This window comes from Nipponia nippon, unplaced genomic scaffold (genome assembly GCF_047370975.1).
Source record: "Nipponia nippon isolate SJK-2023a ecotype South Korea unplaced genomic scaffold, ASM4737097v1 scaffold_8, whole genome shotgun sequence".
NCBI classification, from domain to species: Eukaryota; Metazoa; Chordata; class Aves; order Pelecaniformes; family Threskiornithidae; genus Nipponia; species Nipponia nippon.
The window spans coordinates 51,093,549-51,109,484 of NW_028262402.1; the positions used below are offsets into that span (position 1 = coordinate 51,093,549).

At 39.0% G+C, this 15,936-nt stretch overlaps 1 protein-coding gene across 3 annotated transcripts in view; it reads right to left on the bottom strand.

The window, feature by feature from the left end:
- Positions 1 to 7,160, bottom strand: part of AP3B1 (adaptor related protein complex 3 subunit beta 1) — a 168,257-nt gene extending 161,097 nt beyond the window's left edge. For 2 of the 3 annotated variants that reach the window (XR_015700930.1, XM_087741417.1), the window contains exon 1: positions 6,911 to 7,160. Coding sequence is in view for 2 of the 3 variants with exons in the window: in XM_087741417.1 (XP_087597543.1) it covers positions 6,911 to 7,041 (131 nt within the window). In the remaining variant the exon portion in view is untranslated. The remainder of the gene's footprint in view (positions 1 to 6,910) is intronic. The other variant, XM_087741416.1, reaches the window with a different exon arrangement.
- Positions 7,161 to 15,936: the final 8,776 nt, after the last annotated feature.

The window sequence follows — 15,936 nt, forward strand, 5'->3', positions numbered from 1 at the left end:
GAAAGGGAAGGCATTTTAAACAAATAAACTTGTGGTGAGACAAAGGCTCTTCATATACAAGGACAGCACTATGTTACTGCAAGATAAGATATAGGAAACGGCCAACAAATCCACCACATGGGAGGAAGCAAGCTTCACCAGTTCTGATATTATGAAATCACCTCTAACAGAACAAGAACAAAAGTTACAAAGGCTCAATTTGACAGAGTTTTAATAATGCACTACTTGTTTTAAGTTCTCCATCCACCACATACTTCCAGTTACAGGACATCAACCATGTTGTTCTTGTGTTCAAAGTCTTTAGGAGACTTCAGTCTGGATGGCACACTTTCAACGACAGCATAGTAAGATTTTTTTTTTTTTTTTTGCCTGCAGCAGAGCAAAATGTTCCAACATGAGGTTCGAAATACTGTGAATTTTAGCAGGTTTGAGGCAGAAAATCCACACTGACAGAGCAGCTTAACCTTTGGTCTTGAGTAGCAATGAAGTCCTATGGAAGGTTCTGTGTCCCCCCACAAAATTTAAAAACAAACAAACAAAATTAAAAAAAAAAATTTTTTTACGTTTTACTGGCACTGCAAAATCCTGAAAATAAATTGGCTTATTCTAGCTCAGACTACTGTGTAAACTCTGAACAAGTTTGAATTTAACACTTAAAGTCAAACTGTAAATTGATTTCAGAGCCATATAACATGGAAGCTAAAACAGCAGCGAATACATGCTGCAATTTGAGTTTATTCTGCTGTTGATTTGTGGTCTTCCTCTAGCAGGAAATTAAGAAATCTGAGTTTCACTGTGTTTCATTCTATACCACAAACTGTTTGAATGACATCTTGTGGTGCTATTCAGTATTACCGTCCTTTTCCATTATAACAGTACATTTATTGACAATTCACAACACCACCATAGAATTCAACTATTATTTCAAGGGAGACTCAAATCATTTGACTATGAGTGTAGCTGTACCGTGATTTAAAGAGAAACTGAGATAAGAAATAATCTATTTCCTTTTCAGCCACCCCTAATTTTTCAATCTGAAAAACATACTATCCAAAAAGCAAACTTGATAGTTTTAAATGATAGACAGCAGAGATGTGAGGAAAACCAGGATAACTATAGTATCCTGTAAGGCTGATAGCCACAGAGAAGAACAAGACTGGTTATAGTCTGACCAGCAACATAATATAACTCATTTAATGATTGCTTTGCCACTAGTTTCTCAAAGCACTTGCCACCTGGATGGTTCAGGTACAGTCTCATCCTTCTCAGTGAGGAAACATATAGAAAAGTATAACGTTAAAACTGAATAAAGCATCTTCCCACTTCCCCGTCGTGAAACTATAGTACCTGAACAATGCTTGAGCAACTCAGTGCATGAACACCTGTAAGTTACTGCTACCACCAACATCTGTGCAGATATGTAAACAACCTACATTTCAAAAGCTCTAACCAGATGGCAGCTAGTATGACAGCACAGTTTGAAACTCTTCCTGGAGAGGAGTGTGATTTAATCTAAGATTATCTGTTGTCAGTAGAGTAGTTATAGACACTGCTTCACACAGCATCAAGAAAGGTTGTCTGAAAGGATGAAAAGTAGCAATCTTGCAACCCCACTGCATATGACCTCTTCTTATAGTGCCCACACCTCCGATGCTGCAAGGAAACTTCTGCGAGAGAAAAATCTTCCTTGGTGGCAGGGATCAGTTTCCTGAGGGCTGAAAAAGTAGCATCTGAGTTGGTGCTGCCACTTAAGTGGTTGTGTCAATTTACAGCCAGAGATCAGAATTTGCAGACATTTGCAGATCACTTTGCAGCATTTGATTGTTGAGAAGGGATTATAGGACAGCGAGAAGCAGTAAGTATTTCCAACTTTCCTGAAAATGGTGGGAAGAGGCTTCTTTTAAAGATACCACCACAAAGGTGGTGCTGTCACTGCCACAAACTACAACAGTGTTAGCATATTTACATATATGCCCACATTTCCAAAACACTGTCAAAGAGCATTACAATGCTGTTCATCTTCTACCAGGATACAAAAAAAAAAAATCTTCCTATGCCAAAAGAATTCTGGTTTTCTCGAAGTAAGAAACTACCACAGGGTGGCATAGACAAGGATAGTCTTCAGAAAAGCAAAACTAAGAAAATCTGGAATTTCTTGCAAGTGTCAGCCTTATGTTATAACAGTGTTACAGAAATGTATTTTTAATGCCATTCAGGATGCAGATCATTGCAAGAGCCTACCGCAAATATATAACAACATAATAAATACGCAGAAACCACAGTGAAGACCTTAAACTATAAAACTTGCCTTTCTAAGGAAATAAAAAAGCCTCAAAAGATTTTTAATGACATCACAGAGAATCACAGCAAATCAACAGTACATTGCTTGCATCCTCATATGTGCCAAGTGCATGGCAATAAGAATATATTGACTGTGTGTCATTTCCCATCAGATCTGATCAATTTCAGCTGGAGAACTGCTCTGCAATGGTATGCCCATGTTCGTATACTGCATTTAGTTCCTATCCTGGTACTGACTACAGGATTCAGATTTTATCTTGTAGAGTCATCAGTTCATCCGAACCATTCATCTTTGCTGGCTTGTACATCCTCCCCAAACTGGCATATCACCATCTTAGTGGGCACAGTGCCATTATGACAGATGGAGAAAGAAAGTAGTTGTGCCAATGAGCTAGTGGATGCATCAAGTTTGAATATTAGGTCTGGAGTCTCCTCCAAGAATTTCACAAATGGCAGTCTATGTACAAGCCTTCCATGACTGGTTGAACAGGATATGCCAAGGCAAAACTAGATCAATTTAAGACTCCAAGAACATCTCCGGCAGCTGTTGAAAGCAAGTTTTTAGCTCTGATGAATTTGGAAAAGTCTTCTGCACAGAGAATTGGGGAATGAGTATCTTAATGAAATCACCACCTTAGATCAGCTCTCTGCAAAACAGGCTTGCAAATCGCAGCAAAAAAAATGAGTTTGCAGCCCTGCGGAGTTTTCTGATGAATAGCTCAACAGAATCCATAAGCCAGATCTGCAGGAAAAAAGTCTAATAAATTACAAATGTATTTTGCTTGGCAGGAATACAGTTTAAAGATGCAAATCAGTAAAGTTGAAAATGTGTGTTATAAATTTTGCCATCTGCTTCAATACTGTACTTATCAATTGATATCTGCTGGCATTACTCATGTGGTTGACCTGGAAGTTTTTACATCTGGTTTAGATACAGCAATAGCTAGTTTTATTGCTGAAATTGTATCATTTCCAAGAATGAAACATTATTATATTTTAATATTACATGCAGGTAAATTTTGTTTAAAATGCAATTATAGTATTTTCTTCTAAATCCTCTGTCCACCTGCAATTAACTATACGCAGTAATAGCTGCACTCTAATGTATGCAATTAACATGGATTCTGTATTACTAATTCTCTGTCCAGGCTTTCTTAAAAGTTGGAAGGTACTTAGGCTTTTAATTCCTCTGCATAAAGCAATAGTACATAGTGCAACTATAAAAATATCCTATTAACTTAGATGATGTGCACCTCTACACTACACAGATGATTTTGACAGTCTTCCAAGTAGGCAGTGCTTATTTCATGGATTTCATCAATCTAGACCTTGGAGAAACAGCTTAAGGTTCATAAGCTGGATTCAGCTTGTCCGTAAGATTTGCATAAGCCCTTGGCTTTCACCAATTTTCTGCTGAAAACTCCTGTTATGGGCAAAGACTTGTCCGCAGACCATTTCCATTATTTTGGTAGCCCACAACCTGATCCTTTTTATTCTTTTTCAAACATGTAGGGCATGTGAATGATGTACATCTGGAGCAACTAGAGTGACCTATGTCCAAAACATAACCAGTTCACAGACAAGTGTCAGACTACCTACCTAGACATACAAATAACTTGCTAAAATGTAACTATACGAGTTGTATAAAGGAATACCATACACGTCAGCTCATGTGACAAGCATGGAAGAGGGAGAGGAACAAGCATCTCCAGCCATGCAATGGGGCCCATTCCACACAAGAAGGTTTAGACTGACGCATCTCAGGTACCTAAGATCTTATAATTATTCCGTTATTGAGATATTTCACAGAATGAACACAAAGTTTCCATCCTCTGAACACGAGATCCACCTCTGATGTATTTGAAGTGATCTAACTAACCAAAAGGCTTTTTAAAAGCAACACATACCAAATAGGCAAGTTATATTTGCTTCTTTAGTCAGGATTCAATACTCACATAAAAAGCTAGCCCCAATCTCATATATTTTTTGTGAAATCTCTTATTCAAGAACAGTTTCAGTTTAGTAAAAAATGGGAAGAAAACAGTTTCTTATGTACATGCTGTACTTAATTTATATAATAGTTCAGAAAAACCACCTCCTTTCCTCACTTCTTTGGTCCTGAACATTTACACAGTTACCTGATAGAAGCTGAACAAAGCTGTATTTTTACAATCTCTATTTTTTTTTTCCACTGCATTGGACACATACAATATATTAACTAATGAGAAACATATTATTTGCACACGGTACGTGCAACCTATTGCACCTTGTTTATATTAAGATAACTGTTTATTTCAATGAACATTTTATCTTTATTATCTTCTAATAGTCAAACTTTCCACTTACTCAGGTTTAAGATGTCACCACAACAGAAGTTTCGAGGCACTGAGATATTTTCAATACTGATAGCATGTGTCTCAACCAAACTACAACACTAATATGTCAAGAAAATACTATGTTCATTAACTGAATTGAAGATTCTATTTGTAATTGGAAGTTAATGAAGAAATCATAGACTTGCTAAAGGTAAAAAAGGCAGCTTTAGCAGGAGAATAAGACACATGGGCTTTTGACACCAAGAGATGCTCAGAACTTTTAGATGGTAAGTACTTCAGCCAAGTATTTCTACTGAAATGCTAAAAACAAAACGCTTAAGACAAGTAATTTATATTAGGTCAACTTTAGACTTCAGACTTAAGTCTACTGATACTCATTTGTGCCTCTGTGTGCAACTTGTCATAGGCCATTCTACATACCAAATGATGCAAGATTGAAGACAGTCTATCCTAACAAACAATTTGTTTATTTCAGAAGCATTTTGGCTTACTTCCTCTTCATGACAAACAGGAGAAGACAGACAACATAAATGAAAGAGAGTGGGATTTTTTAAAGAAAGTGTTTACAGTAATATCTTGATATTTAACTACATTATATTGTTCAGATTAACTGGCAACAGGCAAGTGCAGGCCTCTGGTCCAACAGCTACTGCAGCAACATTCTGAGCTGTATATTATATATCTGCCCATCTGCTGAGAAGGGGTACTTCTTCTATTGTCAGTAGATCTAAGGAAGAATCCCCCTTCCTCAGCAATAAAAAAAAGTTTGCCAAGTACTGAAACATCACAGTGATATGGGACATAAGTGTATCTAAGATCATATTCAGCACTGTTGAGTGATGATCAAGAGAGTCCAGCAAACAAAATCTGAAAAACCATAACTGTGATTTTATTTTCATTAGTGGAACACCCCACTATCCCCATACTTTAATATGCAAGATGCAGACACACATCTTGACCATTGGGCAGCCTCAGGTAGAATTAGTCACTTCAGCTTCTGCATCTGATAAAACACAGAGAGCTATACTTCACCTGCAAAACAGTCTGAAGTCTAGGATTAAACAAGTTATGTAGAGAATTATAGCCATGACCAATGATTTGGGTACCCCCCTCTGCGGAAAAGAGGCAGCAAAATAATGGTTAAGAAATAAAGTGCAAAGTTGTTTTTATGGAAGGAGGTAGGAAAAGAAGGGTGCAAACAAAATAAGCTAGCTACAACACATAAGTCAGCAGAGGGGCATCCATGCTAGAGCAGTGAAAATTTTAACTGGAAGAGAATGAAAAAGCAAAGTATTTAGCGGAATAGCAGGGGAAGAGAAATGTGACTTGTCTGGCAAACTGAGGAGGCCTATCAGCTGCTGTCTCACAGAGCTAAGCATCAGAGTGACAGCGGCTTCACGTTGTTGTGATTTACTTTGGTGTGGCACAAAAATAAACACATCAGTCGAGGTTTCTAGAGCACGGATGTTCTCTTTGTGCAGAACAATCAAACTGAAGAAGAAGTGATTGATTTTCTAATGTACATGAGACCTTAGTTTATGGTGCTTTTTATTGGTTGCTCTCAGAATAGATTTCCAATTTGTTGCAGGATACAATCCCAGCTTAGCAAACCTCTTGATCGTTCCATTTAGACACATTTTTTTTTCCCCTCTCCAATTCACTTTTCCTTTAAGGAGCTGAAGGCTTTCTGTGCCAGTACACTTCGGCTGGTTTTTTTTCCTCCTCCATTTCCTCGTTTTGACTTCTAACCAAGACACAACACTGTTAACACCCACTTCAAGCTGGCCACCTCGCCCCGATCAACTACATTTTAACTACAACTCCCACAAATACTTCTAAGCACTTTTTTTTTTTTTTTTTGAAGGCAAAATTAAACTAACGCCAGTGTGGTTAGCTATCAAAACAGAGGAAAAATGATAAGCAGTTTTTCAAACAAACCAACAAAAAAAAACAACTTTACAGATCACCCATGGCGCTATGAACAGCTTAAAGGTAAGCAAGCGAACTTTTCCACGGCGTCACGAGGGGGTAAGAGCGGGCAACCGAGGCACCGGTTCCGCGCCACGGCCCCGCGGAGCCGCCCCTGCCCGGGAGAAGCCCCGAGGCCGCGCTCCTCCCCCCGCCGCCCGGCCCCCGCGCCTGAGGGCAGGGTCCCGCCAGCCCGGCACCGCCCTAACGCCCACGGAACCGGTCACCGCTCACCCGCCCAACGACCCCGAGGGACGGGCCCCCCGCGCCGCCGCCCGGCCCGGCCCGGCCCGGCCCCCCCTTACTTCTTGGTGTCGCTGCTGAAGAGCCCGAAGGCCGCGGGAGCCGAAGGGGTCGTGCTGGGCGCCGCCTCCTGGGCCAGCTCGGGCGCCGCCTCTCCCCCCTGCTCGCTGTAGCTGAGCCCGTTGCCGGACATCGCCGCCGCCGCTCCCCGCCCGCTCCGCCAAACTCACCGGCGCGGCGCACCCCAGCCCTCCACCCGGAAGCGGCGGGCACGCGCCAGCACGGCGGGGCGGGCAGATCACGTGGCGGGAGGCGGGGCCAACCGGCCGGGGCGGAACTCGCCCCGCCCCGACGTGCTGCCGTTGCTACGGCGACGCGGCCCGGCGGTGACGCGAGCGGGGGGCGAGGAGCCGGCAGGGCCCGGCCGCGGCCGCTGCCCTCCCGCCGCCCGGCGGGGTCCCGGGGCCTGGGCCGGTGCGGCGGTGCAGCGGGCTTTGCCGCCCGGCCCCGGGGCGAGGGGAGCCGCGGCGCCCGCAGGAGGCAGGCAGCTGCCTCCCCGCCGCGGAGGACCCCCTCGGGACGGCGGCTGCTCCCAGCCTCGCCTCTTACCGGCCCCGTTCTCCCTCCCCTCCCATCCGGCGGCCCCGCAGGCCCCGAGACCGGGCGAAGGGGCCTTGCGGAGCCCAGCCTCGCTCGGCGTCCCTCCGGGGCAGCTCCAGGAGAAGCTGCGGCTCCCTGTCCCCTGTGGGCGCCCGGCTGCGGCGGCCAGGCTGCGGCAGGAGCCCCGGGGCCTGGCTTGCCCTGCGGTGGAGATGCGCAGGCTGCCTGGGAGGCAAGCTTTGCTTCCTAGCCCTCCGCTCTGCCTTGGGCACAGCCGTTTAAAATACAAAGTATGGCCTATAGCATCAGCTCGTTAGTTGCTTCTAGTAATCCATCTTACAAATATCGGTACCTCACGCTGACCCCTGCGCTCACTATTACAGTAGTAGTGGGGTAGCCTAGACTAACAGCAGCAGTTTACATATGCGGGGCCATAAAATGTAAAAGGGTAATTAGAGATTGTCTGAGGAAAGTTTCTCCTAATTTCTTTTTACAATCTTCTTTTCCTATGTGCATCTTTCCCTCCTCCCTACAGTGTCTGAGGAATAATCTGTGTTCATTAACATGCCCTTCTATCCATCTCCTGACATAACTTATATTAGTGGAGTCCAGCCTTTTCATCCTGAGAACTGAACTCATTTCCAAAAGGTTACAGTTCACAATCAATACTTTTTATCTCACAGAAAAAAAAAGGGAGGGGGGGAAATGGATTGTCGTAATATTTTTCTGAAGCAGCTCTTTGACTTGCTTGTCTTTCAGCAGCTCGTACATTTCTGATTGAAACTGAGTCATTACAAGCAAATAAACTTGACAAAAGGAGTTACCAGTACAGGATTTATTAAGAGTGTGGGGCTGCTATAAGGGCAGTTGTCCTCAATAGTTGCCTTCTATGGATGCCAACATTTCAGTTTTGTTTTATGATCTCTCACAGCTTTTTCCTTTGTGGCACTGTCTCTTGAAAGTCATGGCTTAGAGTGTGAAAGTCCCAATGTGAATATTCTCGACCATCGCCATTTTACCTGTTGGTTCTTTTGACTTCCATTTTTTTCCTGCCCTTTGCATTGTTTACAGTAACAGCCATCATAGTTTTCCTTCCCTGTAGATGGAAATATCTCATTCTATCTACCATAAACGGCCACAGTAACTGTTGATACTTTTTCAATAATGTGACTTGAAGCAGACACCTCTCAATCATACCAAGTCAGATGGTATCCGATGCCCTGAGTTTTAAAGGATCAAAAACCAGAGCAGACTGCTGGAGAAATGGGTCTGAACCAGACAAAGATGGACACTTACTTCTCTCCTAAAAGTTCAAGGTGTTGCTCTGATCTACAGAGAGATCTGAGAATTCATATCAGCAGTCCTTAGAAATTGTCTCTCTCTGTTTTTCAAACCATGCCTTAATTTCAAAATGTAACGGTGAGAGCACTTGAACTTTGGTCCCAAACGTGGTTATGCTTACATGAAGGTGCCCCTGGCTTACATCTTTTATTTGCGTATAAGGCACATATAGCGTAGGAAGGGGTAACCTATACTAGGCCAAGTCCATAGTTTGTCAGGTAGATCTGTTCTAGTTTCTTTTAGTACTGCCCGCCTGTTCTCTGAAGTAAGAGGTTTAAACTGCTTGCTTCTTTGTATAAATCTATAAGTATTCATTGTTAGCAATAAGAAACGTCTTAAGTACAACAAACTAATTCTTCTATTGTTACGCATATCACTTAAAAAGTAATCTTAGAGGAAGGACTAACAGAAAAAGAGAACAACAGAGTTGTAGAATATTTCAGAGAAATTTGTGGGAGTACAAACATGGGGAAAAGCAGACAAATGGACTATTGAGGTGGATGATCATGGGACTGTGATATGAGGAGCAGATAGTAACAGTGAAGGAGAGCTTGGAAGGGCCTTGAAACTGAGAACAGCAAGCAAATATTATATGAAGATTTATTAAGTATCATTAAACAGTCCTATCAGGAAGGCTAGCTATAAGCTCTTGGTATCAGTTCTTGCTGTCTAGTTTTAGCCTGAAATATGCCACAACTCTTCAATGAATAGCTTTTTCCTGGCTAGATAAACTCTTCAAAATCACCATGCAGTTATCATGTATTTGCACACTGAATTTATACCGTACAAAATTATGTCAAAATCACTGAATTATGAAACACAAAATACTACCAAATCTAAATTCTCCACTTACATTCATTGATTACAGTATTCTATATTTCAAGTTTTTGTGCAACATAAGACAAATAACAAGGCTTAAAACAGGGAACATAGAAGGCTTTTGCTTCTCAGTTTTCCACTCGTCATGTTTCTTTCTGAAACCATTTCACATCCATGATTCATACCATCTTCATAACTGCTACTTCTATAGGATCTGGTAAATTGCATAGTTTCTTACTCTTCCATTCATAGATGTAAACAACTATATAATATGTGATGTATGGACATAACTTTTAAAAATTAATTGCACTGAGCAATAATTTCCAAGGTTCTATCAAAGGGAAGATGTACTTATGTGGATAAATATATATGCATTTTCCTCAAAACTCAATACATATGCATTTAAGGGGAAAAAAGATTCACGTTACTCAACAAACTGTAATTTTGTAATTCAAACAAATATTAACTTTGCTCAGCTTTCTGAAGCATTTACAGAAGACATTTTGCAATGTTTTTTACAACATTTTACAACATTATGTCCGTTTTGTGGGTTTTTTTAGGGAGACCTGGGCTGCCATATGCTTGTTTGGTGCCCTCTTGTGGCTCAGATTATTAATATGCTGTTGGCCATGAAAAAGACAGGAGATGCATTGGTAAGGAAACTCGTTTTTAATGGAATTCAAGCTGTATAACAGAAATGTCAAGATATTAAATGTTTTGCTCATATTTTCTATATTGCTGATAGTTTCTGATATACCTAAAATGTGCTGGTTTTGCAGATCCTACACAAATGTGTAAGAGTTTTGGCTTAAAATTTTTTTAGTAAATGTCATTGATGAAGATAAGTAATGATACAATACAAACTTGTGAATATTAAGATTTTTCATTCAGTAATGATTTAGAAATCTGATGTATAATCAGTTACTTTAAAATTAAGCACTGAGAACTCTTTCTCTAACCTGGAATAATGGGGTTTCAGTCTGAGGCATGAACTCAGCTGCCAGTATTCCTGAGTAGTTCAGGAAAACTCTTACGCAAATGGGAGAACTAATGGGTCTAAGAACTTTGATCTGCCTCTCTCCAGTTGAATCTAGATTTGGGACTGTAATAAAAGTAAAACAGTGTTCTTCAAAAGTAGCTGTTGTCCATTCCTTCTTAGCAGAACTGGCTACCATATTATCCACAGGAGCTGCTCACATACACGCTGTTGAAAGCAGGAGACTCCAAATTCTCTTTTGTTCCTACAACTCTTCTATAAACTCTAAAATTACACAGTATGTGTCTTCTGGGTTCATCAATTAATATTCCTTCAAACAGTTATGAAAATTTTGATTAAATGATGAATAGGAAAAGTAGAAAGCAAAAAAGCAAAAATGTGGAACACAAAAGAGAAAATGTTTGAAAAATAAAACAATTCTTCAGTTATATGAGTTCTTTGTAATTTCTTCAAGCATAAACAGGCAAAATAGGTATCACTAGAATTAGAATTTTAACTTTCATGTATATAGAAGATTAGATTTTACTTTTATAGAGAGACTATCTTGGAATTAAAAAGATTAAGATTATATTCAAAACTACTACAGAAATACAAAAATCTCCAAATATAAGTAAAACCAATGCAATAAGTACTCTTATACTCTTGTACTGATATCACACCTGGTGTGTTTAATGATAATTAAAATCCATGTAAGATCCAAGGTGAATTAGTCTTCAAAACTTTCACTATAATTGATGATTGTTTACTCTTCATTATTTAATCTTCCCAGATATTGAAATATCATACCATCAAATACCATATCAAAGTAGAAAACCTAACTTAACTTGCAACAAACTCCCCATCATACATAATGCTCACAGAACTCAAGTAATGTGTTTTAAATGTTCGAAACAATGTTCAAATGTTTACTGCACTGTATCCTAATTTAAAAAAACATATACTCCTATAGAATGAGAACATTTCTTGTATCTCAGAAGATTTATTTTAACTAGGAGAAGAAATTCAGGGTGCGGTGGGTTCTCTCAAACACTCCAGCTAGCCACATCTGCCTTTCTCATGCAGCTGAAAGTTACAGATTCACACTTGATCTACCTTGTTCACGTCAATTCTAGGTTTCCCCCTAGATCTATTGGCATACCAACTATAGGCATGGGTTTGCCAGTTTATCTTCTGCTTTTCTTAATCTAGATAAGCACAGGGTCTAGCTAAGTTAGAAAAAAATATTTAACTGGTTTAAGTAATGCAGCTTAAATAACTTTTTAAAACCTTGTGCCTGTATGAACAATTTATACTGTAATGTATCTGGCTGGATAAGGTTACTGGGTTGAGGTCAGCTCCAGACTTCTTCAGGTATTTGCCTTAATTCACAGCCTAAAACAGAGGTTTTTCTGCTTTTATTAGTATTTCACAGTTTGCTAGTTAAAGTTTGTAAGCTAGCACATTTATATAAAGATTTTTTTTAAGGTAGTTTTGATTAAAGGAGGTACATGTACATGGTTCATGTGTTTATTATAACATCTCTTCTTCTTTATTGTGCTGTCTCCTAGCCACTACACAGAAACTCCACTGAGTTAGGCTGCCTTTGAAATACATGCCTTGACAGTTGGAAATAGTCCAACTGTCCTACTGGGTCCCGAGTTTTGAAAGAAAATCAAGCTGCACTTAGTAAGGACTTCAGCCTTCACATTTCTTGTGTACCTGCACATACTCCGTGTTTTATCTTCAAACTGTACGAGAACAGATAATACATGTTTGTGTGTGTGTTTGCTTTCTGCTGCTACTGCAAGTGAGTTGTTTGGCAGAAATAAAGGGATGAATATTCATAGAAGGAGTGGCAGGATGATTAGATCTTCTCGGAGTGTGTCTGTATCTTCCAGTCAGCGTACAGAAATATATATCTGTCCTAAGGAACCTCTATTAAATTCTTGAGTTTTGAATTCAGTTTACTGCTGAGTAAACAGCAATTACAATACGTACAACAATAAAAAGAGAAATTAGGCAATTTTGAGCAACTGGTCCATAAGCAGGGATCAGGCTAGATGTAAGCACATTGTGACTTCCTTGGCATGGGGTCAACTATGCATCAGTCCTGGTATAGATTACAGCAGTATGGGAACAGGTTTTACTGATGTTGAACAAAAATAGCATCCAAATACTTTCCACTGTAGCTGGAGCACAATGTCCTTCAAACATATCACCTTCTTACTTCTGCAGCATTCAGCATGTATCCTGTCCCATGGGTTGAGAAAAGAGTATGCAACAAAAAAGCCCCTGTTCAAGGAGATTTAACTTCTTTTCTAGCATTTTTGTGCAATTTGAGGACACAAACTAATCAGACTGTAATAGAAGCAGACCCATAATGTAAAAATAAAATATAAAGTGGAGCCTGGAATTAAATAATAGAGAAAAGGAGAAAGTTCTTTTTAGAAACGAGAATGAGCAAAAATGAGAAATGAAGGCTCAGAAAAACATGATGGCTCTTTCAGATGGTAGTGATCACAGAAGATAAAATTCTTCACCAGAACGTAATAGGATTTGGGGAAGAAACATAGGAGAGTCTTTTACTGGAGGAATAACAAAGTGAGAAAATAAAGGCGCGATGCCAAGAAATGGTTACTCCTCACATTTTCCTGAGGGTGAAACACTTACATTACTTATCCTACTGGATTTTTTTAAATGTATGATAATTTATAAATGGTTTCTGGAAAGAACATAATGAACTGGCTGAGAATCAGGTCTGTAAGCAATTGCTGCACTCAAGTGCACTTGTATATGAAAGGGGTGAAAAGGCCAATAAATTGTTTTCCTGGCAGATCAAGAACGAGGAAGTTGAAAGATTTATCTTGGAAATAACACTGGATACACAGAAAATAATTTCAGACAAGGAAAAAAAAACACCTTTTTTTGTCAGACTCCCCTTGCAGTCACATCTGAATAGTGACCATTCCTAACCTGGAACTCCAAAGGCCATGGAAATGTGTGTTCTTGTTGAACAGTATGTCTGGCTTGTCTTAGAATGAGATAAGGGTTTCTCAGCACCCTACAACTGTGATTTTAAAGCTAGCTCACTTATTTAGTTAATTAAATCTGAACATTTTTTCCTATAATTAGCTGTTATCTGTCAGATAGGATGTATGTCCTGTTTCTTAAAAAAAATGTAGGTAATCCAAAGTAAAGAGAATTTATGTGAAAATTGTCCTTTTAAAATAAATTCATTTTTAAAACTATTATAATTATAAAATTATAATTAAATCTATAATTATATAGTATAATTACATTTATTTAATATTAAAATGTAATGGTATTTATAAGTATGATCACATAATTAAATGTATAAGTATTAATTTATAATTTAAATTTTCTAAAAATAATTTGACATGAAAAATTTTGTGAAAATATCAGACTGTGTCTCTGATATTTATTCTTTTTACCAATTAGGCACCTTAGTCCACTCATTCAGTGCTACTGAATCACTGTAAAATACGTCGTTTTTTCATACTTCTAAGAAGGAAGTTTCTTAAAAGTTATGTGAAGAATAGTAAATTTATCTCATTTATTATTTTAAAGACTAAAATAAAGGAAATATAGTGCATATTTATAAACTCTTATTGTTAAAGCTACTTTGCATGTGAATTCACAGGCCTTTATTGTAATGTAGACTGCACTTAAATACAGAATATTTGTAGTCAGTCCTGGTCAGTACATCTCATGATGTACTTAACAAAACTTGAAATGATACTGAGAGATCGAGATAAAGAATGACTTACATATGAGAAAAAAACCTAAGTAGACTGGAACTCTGTGGCCTAGAAAAGAGACATTTGATAGAGATCTATCCATTTTTTGACAGAGATCTATCCATTTTATGATAGAGATCTATAAAGTCATGAATTGCACAGAGAACATGAGTCATTTTCTCATCTGCTAGGAGGCATCAAATGAAACTGGTAGATTATAGGTCCAAAATAAAGGGATTTTTTTTTCCTACAGCACAACTGAAATATGGATTTTAATAATTGCCATGGGATATTGTTGATGGCAAATTTTTCATGAGTTCAAAGAACAAGAAGACAAATTCATGGAAGAACAGGTTGTTAAATACAAAAATAACATCTCTGGCTCAGGAAGTTCCTGAACCACAAGTGTATTACAGAGAAGTACCATTACATACTCTCCTTGTTCTAGTCATACTTCAATATAAGTATTTGGGGCTAGATGGACCTTTGCAGGTGCAACTGTTCTTATGTTATATATTTCAGTTCACTATTCCTATTGCAGCTACGTAAATGTGTGGATATCCCGCTGTCTTATAACACAGTTCAGCCGCTGAAAAATGAGAAACTTCAGGTGATAAGCCAAGTTTGTACAAAACACTCAGAAGTGCTTTGTGGAGCTGTAACTAGGAATTTCAATGCAATATGAAAGAAATAATAAGAATCATGAAAGAAATTAGCACATATATTATCTAATGACATGGTTGAACTTCTACCAAATACTTGTAGTCCAGTAGAATGGGACTTAAAGTCATGCTACCTTTCTGTTTCTATTTCCTCTTCTAAGAAACTGGAACACACCAGTCTGCCACATCTGTAGTTAAAGAATGCTATGTATGAGGCAAGTCAGGCTACATGTCCCATTCTGATCACAAAAGCTGAAACTTTAGTGAGGCTTCCTGTTTTATTTGAGAGAAAAACAGAAACATCCTTTGTTTTCAGTCTTATTTATCCCCTCAGGTCTTGTTTGCCATTTCTGCCTTTGAAGTTGTGAAAGAAAATTTCTGTTCACTCCTGCCAAACCACTGTGATCAGTCTTTAAAAATGCTAAATGTTTATAGGGCTATTATGGCTATCTTTAAAATGTACTTGAGATGTTACATCTAGGATGACCCATCTCCTCTGCTCTCAGGGACACCAAGTCCCAGCTTGCTGGTTGTCTAGCCCTTTAACTGTAACACTTTGGTGCTGCACGGTTATTAGATCCAGTGCTCCACAAAGCAGTTCACTCCTAATTGCTTCAGTCAAAACAGCCAGTATGACTTACACAGAAATTCTTTTTTCTCTGTAGCAGTAAACTATGATCCAGGCTTTTGTTTCTAGATTCCAAGTTACTTTAGTCATTCATTTTCCTATGAAAGAAATATGAAAGATGATGATGCTGAAGAGGCAAAATCCCATTTTGCCTTCTGTACCTCTTTGTTCCATAACTGAACTCAAAAGAGAAAAGCTTTCTTACAGAAGTTCATTGGAAATGAAATAGTATCTTTGGAAACAGGAGTATTACTCAAACATCAGACAAGCAACTAGCAACTAAGAAGAGCAGAGGTCCTAGACA